General features: G+C 43.6%; 1 protein-coding gene across 2 annotated transcripts in view; it reads left to right on the forward strand.

The window, feature by feature from the left end:
- Window positions 1-17600, forward strand: part of DHODH (dihydroorotate dehydrogenase (quinone)) — a 57523-nt gene that overhangs the window by 28610 nt on the left and 11313 nt on the right. For both annotated transcript variants that reach the window (XM_033942325.1, XM_033942324.1), the window contains 4 exons: window positions 582-766; window positions 937-1050; window positions 1229-1382; window positions 11285-11444. In XM_033942325.1, coding sequence (XP_033798216.1) covers window positions 582-766; window positions 937-1050; window positions 1229-1382; window positions 11285-11444 — 613 coding nt within the window. The remainder of the gene's footprint in view (window positions 1-581; window positions 767-936; window positions 1051-1228; window positions 1383-11284; window positions 11445-17600) is intronic.

Raw genomic sequence — 17600 nt, forward strand, 5'->3', positions numbered from 1 at the left:
ACCTGGCAAAAACCCAAATAATATCAGCATTCCATGCCACTGATCCAGGGCAAGCAGTGGCTTCTCCTATGTCTGTCTCAACAGCAGTTTATGGACTTTTCCTCCAGGACTTGTCCAAATCTTTTTTTTAAACCAACTACATTAAGTGCTCTTAACCACATTCTCTGGCAACGCATTCCAGAGCTTAACTATTCTCTGAGTGAAAAAATATTTCCTCCTGTTGTTGGAAGCAAGATACTGGGGGACTTGATGGACTTTCGGTCTGTTCCAGTATGGCAATTCTTATGTTCTTAATTATCGGACTAGTTATTCCTATCTCTAGATCATTGATAAATATGTTAAAAAATCAGCAGTCCCAGCAAAGACCCCTGGGGAACCCCAGTATTTACCCTTCTCCATTGAGAAAGGTACATAGTGGGGTTTCTTTGGGAAAACTGTGCAGAAGGAAAACATAATGGCCCTGCTTCCCTGCCATTCCCAGTATAGAAAACCATGTAGGATTCTGCATGTATTTATTTATTTATTTATTTAAGCAAGCATTTATATACCACTTATATAGTCTATCTTTCCATTTGTCTTAGCTGGAATGCCTCTTGGAATAAATCTGGGGAAGAACAAGATGTCAGATGCTGTCACTGATTATAGAAGGGGTGTCAGGATGCTGGGGCCATTAGCTGACTACTTGGTAGTAAATGTTTCCAGCCCAAATACCCCTGGACTTCGAGACTTACAGGGCAAAAAACAGCTACGCCATCTCCTGTGCAAGGTAGGATGTCACATCATTATCCAGCCTGATTTTGGAAGGGAGAGAACAATGGAGATGTCCAGGCTACAGGGAGAGATGACAAAGCTAGAAAATGGAGATGAATGGAAGGACTGAGAATCTTTAGAAAGAGACTTTTCTTCTTTTGATTTTGGCTATGACTGTTTTTCTAGGTGCTGACGGAGAGAGAGGCTTTGAAGTGTGAGCATAAGCCAGCAATACTTGTGAAGATTGCCCCAGACCTCACGGAACAGGACAAGCAGGATATTGCTAGAGCTGTGACTGAGGTAAAGACAAATTCAGATGTGGAGTGCATTGGGTGAGAATTACTGAGTAAGTTTGCAGGAATTTTGTTGAATTAATGCTGGGTGACTTGGTATAATCACAGGCCATTCTTAATTCAACATGTGTATGACTTTTCCTTCCTTAATATTCTTATCTTGATGATCCACCTTCTATGTCCAGTTAGGTATCGATGGAATTATTGTTACCAACTCCACAATCAGTCGCCCAGAGAGTCTTCAGAATTCCTTAAAACTTGAGTCTGGGGGTCTGAGTGGGAATCCACTCCGAGACATGGCAACGCAGACCATCCGTGAAATGTACTCACTCACTAAAGGTATCCTTAACCTTTTAGTCAGGTCTTGCTTGGGTTGGGTCATGTTTGGGTCTTAGAAACTGTACGACTTAAACCAATCTTTTGCTCCCGGGCACATTCCAAATGAATACGCATGATGCACTTGCAAATCTGTTACTTGAACACAATGTAGAAATACTTCTTTATTTGGATTGACCGTGTGCCTTTTCAATAGTAGCTGAAGGGAAGTTAGTTAACTTTGTACACAAGGGTATTCTAAAACCAGAATGGGTGAGAGGAGCAGAGGACTGGTTTGAGCATAGCTTTCCTAAAATTTGGGGGCTATTTCACAGAGAGCAGGGCAGCATTTTCTCTTTCCTGGAGACAGGCCTGGAACACAGTTGGGCCAGAGCAGCAGGGGAACTTGAAAGAGGGAGTCTGGAGCTGAGCAAATAACGTTCATTCTACTCCTCTAAGCCAACCGTGCTTCTTCTGTTACTCCTTCCCCTGGCCTACCCACCTCTCGCATGGCTCCAAAGTTCGCTGCATTAAATCATTTGGCTTCTTCATCGTCCCTCAAAACCGGCACAGACGGATGGGGTTACGCTCCTCTGCCAGCAGGTGGAACCTGAGAACACACAGTACAAGTGGGCTGTGCAGTCCCTCATAGAATCAGTCTGTTCTCGGTCTCCAGCAGGTGGAGGTAGTAAGCCTGTGCAGTCTTCTTTTAGGTCTTTGCAGGGTTTGTTGGAAAGTTAGGCAGTGGCCTTTCTATCTGGCCCCTCTTTCTTGTTGGACTGAGTTGGGGGTCTCGCAGGGTGTCACAATCGGGTGGTCAAGTCCCTCTCCCCATTTCCCCTACATTCCCACTTTTTTTTCTCAGCTTGCCTCACTGTTCACAATGAGCATTTCTTGTAAGCTTAAGAAGTGCTCAGTGTATTCCCACCGAGGGCTTAATTTGGCTGGCCTTTGTTGCTTTTGTTTGCAGCCGGAAGAGGAAGCCTTGCTAGCTTCGGAGCTGTCTAGCTTGAGGGTTTCCCCAGCAGTTGCGAAGGGTGTGTTGGTGGGGAGTGCTGGGATTTTCCCAGCTGTCACAGCTGTTGGCAGTTGGGAAGGCTGGGATTTGATTATTGGCGTGTCAGGCCTTTCTTGGGATTCCCTTACTGTGACTTTGATTTTTCAGACCTCTTCCATGCCCTCAGCCTTAGGGATACTTTTTTCGGAAGGCTTTTCTTCTTTGGCGGGAAGCTCCACCATTTTGACTGAGTCTTCTCAGGAGCTCCTTCCTAGATTGGAGAGGCCAGAAAAGGTCTTGTAGGCCTCTTCTTCTGCTGGGGAGTGTGATTGTATCCTGCCTGTGGATTTTTTCTCGTCATGTACAAGGTGTATTGAATGCACGTGGCTGGTGGCCCTGTCCCTTCTTTGGTAGCTTTGGTCTCATCCAAAGGGGTCTTTTTGTCATCACCAGTGCCTCCTCCACCCCACCTAAGCGGCTGCATGTTTCGTGGGAGGATGATGTTTTGTCCACTGATGAGGACCTAGGTCTCTCTGGGGACCTGCAGGACCCTCAGGGGGACAGACAATACGTGTGGCTATCTGTTTGAGCTGCCCACAGGGGAAGATTCATCTGTGGTGTGCATTTTTCACCGGGAGCTTATTCTTCAGGTGTCCTTCAGATGACACTAAACTGTTCAAAATTGTTAAAACGCATGCAGATTGTGAAAAATTGCAGCCAGACCTTAGGAAATTGGAAGAATGGGCGTCCAAGTGGCAGATGAAATTTAATGTGGACAAATGCAAAGTGATGTCATTGGGAAGAATAACCTGAATCACAGTTACCAGATGCTAGGGTCCACCTTGTGGATTAGTGCCCAAGAAAAGGATCTGGGAATCATTGTAGACAATACAATGAAACCTTTCGCCCAATGTGTTGAAGCGGCCAAAAAAACAAACAGGATGCTAGGAATTATTAAAAAAGGGATGGTTAAGTAGACTAAGAATGTTACAATGCCCCTTTATCGCTCCATGGTGCGACCTCATCTGGAGTGTTGGCCTCTATTATCGACCCCCAACACAGACGGAAGAAACAGACGCAGCAATGAAAGAGGAAATCAACCACGAATGTAGAACAGGTAACGCAACAATCATGGGAGACTTCAACTTTCCGGGGATAAACTGGAACCTAGGCACCTCAAACTGTGACAGGGAAACAAAGTTCCTGGAACTAATAGGGGACTGCTTCCTGGAACAAATGGTGGGAGAACTGACAAGAGGAACCGCAACCTTGAACTTGGTCCTAAACGGCATAAGTGGAAGGACATCAAATGTGGAAGTCATGGTCCCACTAGGGACAAGTGATCACAACAAGATCAATTTTAAAATCGGCATCGGAAAGGGGAAACGAACCAGGACCCAAACCACAACCTTTAACTTCAGAAAAGGGAATTACGACAGCATGAGAGCCATGGTTAAAAAAAGGCTCAAGAAAAGGACAGCCGAAATCAAAACTGTCGATCAAGCATGGTCCTTACTAAAAACTACTATCACCGAAGCGCAGAATCTCTACATTCCGCGGATAGCCAAAGGAAGGAAAAATATGAACAAAGGAGAGCCAGCTTGGCTGACTAAAGGGGTGAAGGATGCGGTAAGGGAAAAGAGGAACTCGTTTAAAAAATGGAAACGCGAACATACAATGGAGGCCTGGAACTGTCACAAGGCCGACCAGAAGAAGTGTCACAAGGCAGTAAGAGACGCCAAAAAGATCTACGAGGAAAAGATAGCACAAGAAGCCAAAAACTTCAAGCCCTTTTTCAGATATATAAAAGGGAAAAAACCAGCAAAGGAGGCAGTAGGCCCTCTCGATGATCAGGGAAGAAAAGGGTACATCAAGAAAGACAAAAAGATTGCCGATAGGCTAAATTCATTCTTCGCGTCTGTCTTTACCAGGGAAGACACTGCATCAATGCCAGAACCAGGGAAAGTATTCAAGGGAGAAATCAAGGATAGCCTCACCACAGTGAGTGTGAACCTGGACATGATATACTATCAGATCGATAGGCTAAAAAGTGATAAGTCCCCTGGACCAGACGGAATTCACCCGAGAGTGCTAAAGGAACTTAAGGTAGAAATTGAAGAGCTCTTACAATCCTTAGCTAATTTGTCAATCAAAACCGGGCAAATACCAGAGGATTGGAAGATAGCGAATGTCATTCCAATCTACAAAAAAGGATCGAGAGGAGAACCAAGCAACTATAGACCTGTGAGTCTTACGTCGGTTCCAGGGAAGATGGTTGAAGCGCCAAATTTAGAGCTTGCCTCTTGCAATGGATCCAAACAACTCTCACGGAAGGCCAATTCCCACAAGACCTAGGGGAAATCATAATCACCCCAATACTGAAAGATCCCAAAGGACCAATAGACACCCCCTCCAACTACCGACCCATCGCCTCAATTCCATTATACGTTAAACTAATAGAAGGTCTGGTTGCCAAATACCTCACCAACTACCTTGAAGACCACAACCTACTTCACCCAACTCAATCGGGGTTCAGATCGAACCACAGCACTGAGACACTGCTAGTTTCCCTTCTAGACATAGCCAGACAGCACCTTAGCAAAGGAAGAAGGATGCTGATAATTCAACTCGACCTCTCTGCCGCATTTGACCTGGTCGACCACACTATACTTCTTCAGATATTAGAAGCAATAGGGATCTCAGGCGAAGTATACAACTGGTTTCAAGGATTCCTTAAAACAAGAACATACAGAGTAAAAACAAAGGATCTTATATCGGAGCCTTGGACCAATCCCTGCGGAGTACCCCAAGGTTCCCCATGCTCTTCAATCTTTACATTTCCTCCCTCGGTACCCTGTTAGACAAACTCAAAGTAACTTCATTCAGCTATGCAGACAATATCACAATACTCCTCCCCTTTGACACACAAGACCCCACCAAATCAGGCATCCTGGAAAAAACTCTAGAAGCGGTGGAAAAATGGATGACAGAACACAAACTGAAGCTCAACCCAGATAAAACTAAATTTCTACTGCTTGAAAAGGACAAAACCCCTTCTATAACTGAGCTAGAAATAAAAACCACCAAATATCCCTTACAACCCACTCTCAAACTCCTTGGAGTAACAGTAGACAGAGGTTGCACTCTTCAGGTGCAAATTAACAAAATCACACAAAAAGCATTCTTCACCATGCGCAACCTTCGCAAAATCAGAAAATTCTTTGAAAAAGAACAATTCAGACTCATAGTCCAATACCTAGTCCTAAGTCTATTGGATTATTGCAATATCCTCTACCTTTCCTGTCCCACCTACCTAATAAAACAATTACAGACAGTGCAGAACACTGCCCTCAGAATGATCTATTCCCTTGGAAAATTTGACCACATCACCAACGCCTTCCTAGACTCACACTGGCTTCCAATACAAGCCCGCATCCAATTCAAACTATACTGCATGTTATTCAAAACATTAAACGGAACGGCACCCACCCACCTAAACAACCGTCTAAACAGGAACCTCTCAACCAGACAGAGGAGAACTCAATCCCCTTTCTCCTACCCCCCTTTTAAAGGAACTAAACGCAAAAAGATGTATGACAACTTACTAGCAACACATGCAGCTAAACTGGATCCCACTATCACCAACCTACTGACAGCTTCAACTGACCTCAAGGCTTTCCGCAAAGAAATCAAGACCCTACTATTCAAGAAATTCACCCAAACGTCCTAATCCCTCCCGTTTCCCCTCTCACCCCCTCTTAGAATCATCTCATCAAAATTGCTTTAGACCTTACGCCTTCAATTGTATTCCTTTACTGGAAAAGTCCAGCTATCTTTTTTGTTGTACTAGGACCAACTTCTTTAATTGTATTTCTCTTCCTGGAAATGTCCAGCTATCTTTCTGATGTAATCCGCTTAGAACTGCAAGGTACAGGCGGAATATAAGCATGTAATGTAATGTAATGTAATCAAAGACAGCATAGTGCAGCACCTGGAAAATCATGACCTGATGAGAGACAGTCAACACGGCTTCAGGAAGGGGAAGTCATGTCTGACGAATTTGCTTCAATTTTTTGAGAAGGTGAACAAACATATTGATAGCGGACACCCGGTGGATATAATATACTTGGACTTCCAGAAGGCGTTTGACAAGGTTCCACACGCTAGGCTTCTGAAGAAACTACAAAGCCATGGAATTGAGGGGGATATACTAAGATGGATAGCGAATTGGCTGAAAAGCAGATTGCAGAGGGTAGGCATAAATGGGAAGTTCTCGGACTGGGAAAAGGTGACAAGCGGTGTGCCCCAGGGCTCGGTCCTTGGGCCAATCTTATTCAATATATTCATAAATGACCTGGAAGAGGAAACAACGAGTAACATAATTAAGTTCGCAGATGACACGAAACTATGTCGGTCAGTTGGATCACAAATGGATAGTGAAAAGAACTCCAGAGAGATTTGAACCAGCTAGAGAAATGGGCGGAAAAGTGGCAGATGAAATTCAATATAGAAAAATGCAAAGTGATGCACCTAGGCACGAAGAACAAGGAACATGAATACAAAATGTTAGGTGTGACATTGAGCAAGAGTGAACAGGAAAGGGACCTGGGGGTACTGATAGACCGGACACTGAAACCATCGGCACAATGCGCGGCGGCTGCAAAGAAAGCGAACAGGATGTTGGGCATGATCAAGAAGGGAATCACAAGTAGATCGGCTAACGTCATAATGCCGCTTTACAGAGCAATGGTTAGGCCACACCTGGAGTATTGTATCCAACATTGGTCTCCCTACCTAAAAAAGGATATAACCCTGCTGGAAAGGGTACAAAGGCGAGCTACAAAGCTAGTAAAAGGTATGGGAAATTTGAGCTACAAAGAACACCTCAGAAAACTGAGCTTGTTCACTCTGGAGAAAAGAAGAATGCGTGGAGATATGATAGAGACGTTTAAAATACTAAAAGGACTAGATAAAATCCAGCAAGATGCATCATTATTCACGTTGTCAAATGTGACTCGGACGAGAGGTCATGTACTGAAGTTGAGAGGCGACAAGCCCAGGACAAATGTCAGGAAGTTCTGTTTCACACAGTGAGTGGTGGATGCTTGGAACGCTCTCCCAGAGGAGGTTGTGACGGAGACCTCCATTATAGGATTCAAGGGCAAGTTGGATGCATACCTCCTTGCAAATCACATTGAGGGATACAGGTAAACAAGGTCTCATTATGAAGCACCTAGTTGGGCCTCCGCGTGTGCGGGTCACTGGACTGGATGGACCAAGGGTCTGATTCGGTGAAGGCATTTCTTATGTTCTTATTTAATTCTGGTCTCCTTATCTCAAAAAAGATATAGTGGCGCTAGAAAAGGTTCAAAGAAGAGCAACCAAGATGATGAAGGGGATGGAATTCCTCTCATAGGAGGAAAGACTAAAATGGTTAGGGCACTTCAGCTTGGAAAAGAGAGGGCTGAGAGGAGATATGATTGAAGTCTACAAAATCCTCTGAGTGGAGTAGAACGGGTACAAGTGGATCGATTTTTTTACTCTGTCAAAAATTACAAAGACTAGGGGACACTTGATGAAACTGCAGGCAAATACTTTTAAAACCAATAGGAGGAAATATTTTTTTCACTCAGAGAACAGTTAAGCTCTGGAACGTGTTACCAGAGGTTGTGGTAAAAACAGATAGCGTATCTGGTTTTAAGAAAGGTTTGGACAAATTCCTGAAGGAAAAGTTCATAGTCTGTTATTAAGACATGGGGGAAGCCTCTGCTTGCCCTAAAATGGTAGCATGGAATGTTGCTACTTTTGGGGTTTTGGCCAGGTACTAGTGACCAATGTTCCCTCTAAGCTGAGCGCATGAGCGATCGCTCACTATTTTCATTGGCGTCACTCATAATTTTTCTCGTGTCGCTCACTTTTTAAGTTGAAAGATGCAAATCGGTTAATGGTGCTACTCCAAGCTACATCAACCCCCACTTTAACCTCTATCACATAAACAAGAAATCCCGTAGAACTCAACTATTCGCCTTCCCCTCGCTAAAACTCTGCCACTATAAAAGATTCATAGACAAAACCTTCGCCTACCAAGCAGCCAAGCTCAACACATGGCTGGCCCAAATGATCCTCGAAGCCCCCTCCTACTTCGACTTCAGAAAATCTCTCAAAACTTACCTTTTCAGCAAACAAGACCTCTAACGGCCCTACCCGCTCACATTTTCCTCTCCCCCCCCAGCATTCACCCCCCCCTTTTTTCAGCTCCTCTCTTCCACGTCTTCAACAACCTCCCCCATCCTCGGTCAATTTCAGTTTTTACTTGTTACTGAACTGTTTTATTTTATTTGTTTGTAAATCTGCTAGATAACGTAGATCCTTTTGAATTGATGTAAACCGCCTAGAACTCGCTGGGTATGGCGGTATATAAAAAAATAAAATTATTATTATTATTATTATTTTATATATATGTTTAATATTAATTTTGTTAGTCATGTATGTTTCCCCCAACTTTGTAATTTTTAGCTGTAGTGTACATCGCTTAGAATCTGGAATAGGCGATTAATCAAATCTTATAATAAACTTGGAAACTTTTTTAGCGCAGGGAGCCTATAAGCGTTGAGAGCAGCGCTGGGCATTTAGCGCAGTTCCCTGCGCTAAAAACTGCTATTGTGGTTTAATAAAAAGGAAGGGGGGTATATTTGTCTATTTTTGTATGGTTGTTACTGAGGTGACAATGCATAGAGTCATCTGCCTTGACCTCTTTGAAAAAAACCCAGAATAAGAATGATAATTAACATTTTCTCAGCGTATAGTGTGCTTTGTGTTTTTTAATTTTATTGTTGGTAGATCATCTTGACTTGGATGGAAGGAGGGATAAAGAAAAAGGACATATGCTGGATGGGGGAAGAAGATAGAGTTAGTGAGATAGTGGAGGGGTGAAGGAAAGGGGTGGCATGCTGTGGGTAGACATAGTGAAAAGAGGGAAACTGAGGACTGCATAGTAAGAAAGAATTTAATTTAAACGGAGGCAGAAAATAAAGAAGGAAGACCAGAGAAGGAAAGGGAAGAGAGAGAGGAGAGAGATGCCAGAGAATGGGGAAGGAGACAGAGATATCAGATCTGAGCAGAGGAAATGAGAAGAGAGAGATGCTAAAAACCACAGGGTGGAGGGAAAGAGAGATGAAAGGAGAAAGATGCCAGACCATGAGGGAACAGAGGGAAGATGATGGATGCCAGACCAAAAGGGGGGGGTGTCTAGAGGAGAGATGGAAGGGGCATAGAAGGAGATAAGATGCCATATAGGGAGGGGCAGAGAGATGGCAGACAGTGGATGGAAGGAAGACAGTAACAAGAAGATGAGGAAAGTGAAACCAGAGAAGAAAAGGTAGAACAAAAATTTTCTATTTATTTATTGCTTTAGGAGACATGTGTCACTGTTTCTGTGGTGTTGCATTGTATGCAGAGTCCAGCTTCTTGCTGGTTCAATTTAACCTTTGTCTATGTATTTCTATTTTATCCCCCCTTTTACAAAACTGTGGAGCATTTTTTAGCGCCAGCCGTGGTGGTAGCAGCTCTAATGCTCAGAATTCTATAAGCGTCAGAGATGTTACCACCGTGGCTAAAATCCACACTAAAGTTTTGTAAAAGGGGGAGGGGTTAGTTTGTGATGACATATTCCATACTAGGCGAAGGTGTTTTCTGTGTTCTGTGTGTTCGAAAGACATGGTTTTCTGTTAGGATTGACAATGTAGGATTGATCTGTGCTGGTCTGGCTTGTTTAGTTTTACAATGGGTGTATTGATGTTGTACTGCTCACTGCATATGTAAGATGCTGCCTTTTCCTAGGTACTCATGTGCGACGTGTGGCTTATTACTAAAAATCATGTTTTTCGTACAGATGGGGGGAGGTGCCAAAAAATGATGGCCCCGGGTGTTACATATGCTAGGTACGCCACTGTATGTAAAGATACCAGAAAGCTGGCGAAGCAAAAACTTTAAGTAAATTGTTATTCTTCTAAGTTTTGAGTATTTAACCCTCCCACAATCTCACGGGCACTCGTCCTCCGCGCCTGCTCATAAATTTGTGGAGTATGTAACTTGTCGCTCATGCATATTTTTTTTTGCATACACCTCATCAATCCTTAGAGGGAACATTGCTAGTGACCTGGATTGGCCACTGTGAGAATGGGCTACTGAGCTAGATGGACCATTGCTCTGACCCAGTAAGGCTATTCTTATGTCCTCTTATCTTGCATTTTGAGGAGGACACCAAAGAGGTTCTATGACTGGTAGATCCTCTTCTTAGAGGGATTCAGATGGCCCCCAGCTCCCCTCCCTCTGACCCCCCCAGGAAACCACCCTCCGGCCCAAGATGAAAAAGTCCATCCATACTTCACCCAATCAAGCATTCCACATACTCATTCACAGTCAGCTGCATGTCTGTCCATCAGGACAGACTCAGGAAGACTGGTACTCCCGACTCTAGAGACTTGTTGAAAAGGTCAGTCAGCAGAGCTATCAGAACTTCCCTAAGTTCCTTCAGCACCCTCGGATGTACACTATCCAGCCCCATCGCTTTGTCTACCTTTATTTAGCTCCTCATCAACACAATCTTCTGAAAATCAATTAGGGTCTATTACTCCTCCATCCCTATTCACGTTTGTCTTCTGCGGTCCCGCTCCCGGCACTTCAGCTGTGAACACAGAACAGAAATATCTGTTAAGCAATTTGGCCTTTTCTTTATCAGCTTCTACATATTCCTCCCCTTCACCTGCGAATCTCACAATGCCACTTTTGCACTTCTTCCTATCACTAATATATCTAAAAAATGTCTTGTCTCTCCATTTAACTGTGTCAGCTATTTTTTCTTCCATTTGCATCTTTGCTTTCATGACTACACGACCAGCCTCTCTTAACTTTTCCATTTTTATTTCAGGGAAGGTTCTAATAGTTGGTGTTGGGGGGATTAGCAGTGGGCAGGATGCCCTGGAGAAGATTCGGGCTGGTGCCTCGCTGGTCCAGCTCTATACTGTTCTTACCTATCAAGGACCCCCTGTGGTGGGTAGAATCAAGCGGGAGCTGCAAGACCTACTAAAGTAAGTGCAAAGCGAGTAGCAGCACAAGGTTCATGTGGTCTCGGGTTTGGGGCTTCTGGCTTCGAGAAGGATCATGTGTTATGCCTGGATTTGTTCTCAAAGCAGCTGGTAAAGCAACAATAATTCATAGGCAACTAGGCATATGCTTGTGGCCCTTAAAATCTGCCGGTTTTCCCACCTGAGAATAGTAAACCTGACAGATGAAGGCCACAATGCCTTTGCCAACCATTCTTGTTCATCTAATCTGGGATTTATACATCACACTATGCCTAAATAGGGACAAGGCAACTTCCAGTACAAGGATGCTACAGGAGATTCATTACAAAACACTTTTTGAGATGGTACAATAAGAGGAGATAAACTAGACCTGTTTAAAGAGTGGTGCTGGGAGATAACTTATAATCCAGGTCAAGTGGATGGCGGAACCCTTTTAAGTTGGTAATGTGTTGACAATCTACATTCCTACCAGCAGACATACAGGGCCAGATTCTGTATAGGACAACCAGTTTCAGAAGCCGCCTAAGTGGCATTTGAGAATCGCACATGAGCATCCTATAGAGAATTGCATCTGTCCTCGCGGACAGATGCCTAAGCCTCCCTAATAACCGAATTCTCTAATCGGCATCCATGTCACAGGTGCCGGTTAGAAAATTGGGTTGCCACTGAGCTTATTGCGGCAAGGGATCTCCGTGCCATGATAAGTTTAGCGGCAACCCGTGTCCCCCCCCAGCCCCCCACAAAGACTACTGGCAGGAGGGATGCCCAGTCCTGGCCTACATTGACTGCATGTACCATGGGCCTAAGGTGACACGTACATTCAACTTAGCCCGCCTAAGGCTACTTTGGGCCAAGGCACACCCATGCCTAGCCATAGGCGAGCTTACGCTCCTCCCTAGGCTCCCGGAGGTGCCTCCAATGAGAGTTGGTTGGGTTTTTTTTTAATGTGTGTCCTGATTTGCTGATTAGGCAGCAATTGGCCACCTACAGTCGGGATGCCGTTTATAGAATTCGGACCACAGTGCCCCTCTTTGCCCTCCCCAGACTCCCTGAGTCTACGTTCTCTCACTGCCAGTCTCTACTATTTATTTATAAAAATGTGTTGCCTGCTTAGCAAGAAACCTCTTTAAGGCGCAGTGAAATTTAAACATCCATGAAAGTAACACGCAAAGCAAAGCAGAAAACAAATGTACAATGCATGTAACAGACAGACCCAGGAAAACAGGGGATACTCACGTCCCCAAAACTTGGAAAGTAGAAAAAACAGCAAAGAAGACTCTGATGCTCAAGACTGGACACGATCATGTTTTGGCCCCAAACAGGCCTGCCTCAGGAGTCTGGAAACAGACAGAGGCTCTGAGAGCTGATGTGAGTTTTCTCCAAATGAGCCCCAATCTATATTTTATAACATTGTTACTATAACCAAAAAGACAAGTCCATTAGCAGGTATTCTACAATCGTCATCTAAAAGAGCCCAAGCCCTCTTAAAATAGCAAAGTGAACATCACCCATCAGCAGCTACTTCTTCATATTTATGCGAAAGACGGACTCTCGCCCACCATGCAGGAAAAGAAAGAACTGTATTATTTTTCCATTCTGATAAAACATGCTGAATTGCTAGACCCATAAGAACATCAAATAATTTGGCCTTATATTTTTTAACTAAATGGAATAAGAGAGCAGAACGCAAAATGACAATTTCATAAGTCATCTCTATACAGAATCCAAAGATTTCTTAACAGCATAGCATCCAAACAACATATGATAAAACGTGCCTACATTCTAAATGTTGGGTTTTTTTTCAGCTCCTCCTCAGCTCATAGAAACACAGAAAAATGATGGCAAATAAAGGCCAAATGGCCCATCCGCAGCATCCACTCTCTCCTCCTCTCCCTATTGGCTAAAGCTCTTAACATTTGCATCTCCTCTTCCTATAGGCTAAGGCTCTTTACACCTGCATTGTGAGGTCATAGAGCTTTATGGTTATAGATACATGATGGCAGATAAAGGCCAAATGGCCCATCCGCAGCATCCACTCTCTCCTCCTCTCCCTATTGGCTAAGGCTCTTAACATTTGCATCTCCTCTTCCTATAGGCTAAGGCTCTTTACACCTGCATTGTGAGGTCATAGAGCTTTATGGTTATAGAAACATGATGGCAGATAAAGGCCAAATGCCCCATCCAGAGCATCCACTATCTCCTCCTCTCCCTATTGGCTAAGGCTCTTAACATTTGCATCTCCTCTTCCTATAGGCTAAGGCTCTTTACACCTGCATTGTGAGGTCATAGAGCTTTATGGTTATAGATACATGATGGCAGATAAAGGCCAAATGGCCCATCCGCAGCATCCACTCTCTCCTCCTCTCCCTATTGGCTAAGGCTCTTAACATTTGCATCTCCTCTTCCTATAGGCTAAGGCTCTTTACACCTGCATTGTGAGGTCATAGAGCTTTATGGTTATAGAAACATGATGGCAGATAAAGGCCAAATGCCCCATCCAGAGCATCCACTATCTCCTCCTCTCCCTATTGGCTAAGGCTCTTAACATTTGCATCTCCTCTTCCTATAGGCTAAGGCTCTTTACACCTGCATTGTGAGGTCATAGAGCTTTATGGTTATAGATACATGATGGCAGATAAAGGCCAAATGGCCCATCCGCAGCATCCACTCTCTCCTCCTCTCCCTATTGGCTAAGGCTCTTAACATTTGCATCTCCTCTTCCTATAGGCTAAGGCTCTTTACACCTGCATTGTGAGGTCATAGAGCTTTATGGTTATAGAAACAGATAATTTGTGAAGCGGTAGCTCTTGTTTGTATGAATTTCCCCTGATGCATCAACTTTGCAAAACAGGGCCTTGTCGGGAATTCTGGATTTAGATTATTTCTCCCAAGTGCTTGTGATTCTACAACTGCTGTGATTTTTTACCGGCACCAGTGGAAAGAAAGTCTTTAAAAGATAAGTGCTGGTTTCCTATGCCTTGAATATATTCATGTTTTGAAGAATTAATTTGAAATAGTAAAACGGAGTTTTTGTAGACCAAGGATGTTTTTTCCTATGATGGCTTTTATGCAATCATAGAGTTCCTCCAAGTGCTCAATACTCTTGGAATAAACTGAGGTCTTTTCTCCGTATGCTACAGGGAACCATATCTAATTTGTCCCTGGTGTTAGGTTAAATGAATGAATATCATTTTGGTGTTGCAATCTAATTATGTGGATATTCAGCTTGTATTTATTTATTTCTGTCATTATAGAAACATGATGGAAGATAAAGGCCAAATGGCCCATCCGCAGCTTATACTATCTCCTTTTCTCCCTAAGAGATCCCACGCCTTCTTGAATTGAGACACAACCTTTTTCTCTACCACTTCTACCGGGAGTCTGTTCCACGCATCTCCTCCTGAGCCCACCACCTCTTAACTTCATCCTAAGCCCTCTCATTCCAGAGTTTCTTTTCAAATAAAAGCGAAATCGCCTCATGCGCATAACAACATAAGAATAGCCTTACTGGGTCAGACCAATGGTCTATCAAGCCCAGTAGCCCGTTTGCATGGTCGCCAATCCAGGTCACTAGTATCTGGCCAGAACCCAAGGAGTAGCAACATTCCATGCCATATAGATATTTAAACGTATCTATCGTATCTCCCTTCTCCTACCTTTCCTCCAAAGTACACATATTGAGATTAAGTCTGTACCCATACACATTATGATGAAGACCACTGACCATTTTAGTAGCTTTCTTCTAGACCAAATCCATCCTGTTTATATCTTTTGAAGGTGCGGTTTCCAGAATTGTACATACAGTGGCTTAGTAAGGGGGGTGCAGACCACCCCGGGAGCCAAGTTGGCAGGGGTGCTGGTACCTCGCCACCCAGCCCTGACACACCATGCCACTCTCGTGCCATCCCTCCCCCCACCCCTTACCTATGTATTATCTTTGTTAGCGTGACCAACTTCTGCCTGTTGCTCATGGTAGGCTGCTTCCCCTCTAAATCGTTTCCGGGTCACGGGGCCAGGGAATCCAATGTTGGCGTGAGGTGCATGCTTGCAGAAGCCACTCGAATTTGCAAAGATTAAGAGGTTTGGGGGGGAAGGGAAAGCACAAGAGTGTAATGGCAGTGAGAAGGAGCGGAGGGGGGTGGAGAGGAGGGCGCCACCATTCCAGGTGCCTCCTACCCTTACTACGCCACTGTGTACACAATATTCTAAAGGAAGTCTCGCTAGAGTCTTATACAGAGGCATCAATACCTCCTACTGACCCCAAATAGGTTGCAAAGGCGGAAGCAAAAGCTAGAAGGATGCATATAGGCTGTGGTTGATCTCTCTAATTATTAGATTTTTTTTAGCATATATTATTCCTTCTAAAACCTACCTTTTTTACACTCATCTATATTTTGTGGATAAGGTAGTCAGTCACACATTTACTGTCACAACTATACTTTTGAAAACACTCATAATACCTCTATTTGTACCTGTATTTTTATTAAGCCATTCTCTTGATCACCTGTATACAAATTCACTCACCATTTTTGCATGGCCTATTTGATATATAACAAGAAAAGAGCTTGGTGAGGGCGTGAAACCTTTTGTAAAGACTTTAGCTTTTTCTGAAATACTGCCTGCATATGGAAAGGAAGAGCAAAGAGTGAAAAACACAGAGAACTTTAATAGATGGCTCAAAGCCTGGTGTCATCAAGAAGGCTTCAGGTACATAGGAGGATGGGGAAATACATGGAAGGACAAGAAGCTATATTACACTGATGGGCTACATATTACTACAGCAGGAAAAAGAAACTTTGCAGAGAAATTTAGACAATATTTTTCTAGGCATTTAAACTAGAAGGTGGGGGTGGTGTATGTACGAAGGACAATTATAGAGACCACCCCCGGCAAAAGAAAAGATGTGATAGTAGTAAAGACTGCAACATAAGCAATATCAGCAACTCATTTCTTAGTATTGCAACGGAAAGTGAAACGAATCAAAAATCCATACGAAAAAGGAGATTATCGCTGAAAAATAGCTGGAAAGCGATGACCACAAATGCTCACAGTCTAAGCAACAAAGTTCATGATCTGCAAGCCCTGATGTTAGAGGCAGATCTAGAAATTGTCGCTATCACAGAGACATGGTTCAGTGAATCACATGGATGGGATGCAAACATACCGGGATATAATCTTTTTAGGAAGGACAGAGATGGTCATAAAGGTGAAGGAGTAGCTCTCTATGTAAAGATCAATATCCAAGCGACCGAAATGCAAGGAACCTGGGGAGAGGAAGAAGCGATATGGATTGCTCTGAAAAGAGAAGATGGAACTTCTATCTACGTGGGTGTAGTCTACAGACCTCCGACTCAATCGCAGCAAATTGATAAGGATATGATTGTGGATATCCAAAAGTTTGGAAGGAAAGAGGAGGTTATGCTGTTGGGAGATTTCAACCTGCCAGATGCGGACTAGAATGTTCCGTCTGCGGAATCGGTAAGAAGTAGGGAGATAGTGGATGCCTTTCAAGAGGCTCTGCTCAGACAAATGGTGACGGAACCTACAAGGGAAAAAGCGATATTGGATCTGGTCCTCACAAATGGAGAGAGTCTCTCTAATGTTCGAGTGGGTGCTCACCTGGGAAGTAGCGATCATCAAATGATTTGGTTTGATATAACGGCTAAAGTGGAGAGCGGCCGCACGATATTTAAAGTCCTAGATTTCAAACATACAGACTTTAATGCAATGAGAGAGTACCTGAAGAAAGAGCTGTTAGGATGGGAGGACATAAGAGAAGTGGAAAGACAGTGGTCTAAGCTGAAAGGAGCAATAAAAATGGCTACGGACCTTTATGTGAAGAAAATCAATAAAAACAAGAGAAAAAGGAAGCCGATATGGTTCTCCAACCTAGTGGCTGAGAAAATAAAGGCGAAAGAGTTGGCGTTCATGAAATATAAAAAAACCCAAGAAGAGGAGAGCAGAAAGGACTACAGGGTGAAACTGAAAGAAGCCAAGAGAGAGATACGTTTGGCGAAGGCACAGGCGGAAGAACAAATGGTTAAAAATGTAAAAAAGGGAGATAAAATTTTTTTCAGATATATTAGTGAAAGGAGAAAGATAAAAAATGGAATTGCTAGGCTAAAAGATGCTGGGAACCAATATGTGGAAAGTGATGAG

The sequence above is a fragment of the Geotrypetes seraphini genome, chromosome 4 (genome assembly GCF_902459505.1).
Source record: "Geotrypetes seraphini chromosome 4, aGeoSer1.1, whole genome shotgun sequence".
NCBI classification, from domain to species: domain Eukaryota; kingdom Metazoa; phylum Chordata; class Amphibia; order Gymnophiona; family Dermophiidae; genus Geotrypetes; species Geotrypetes seraphini.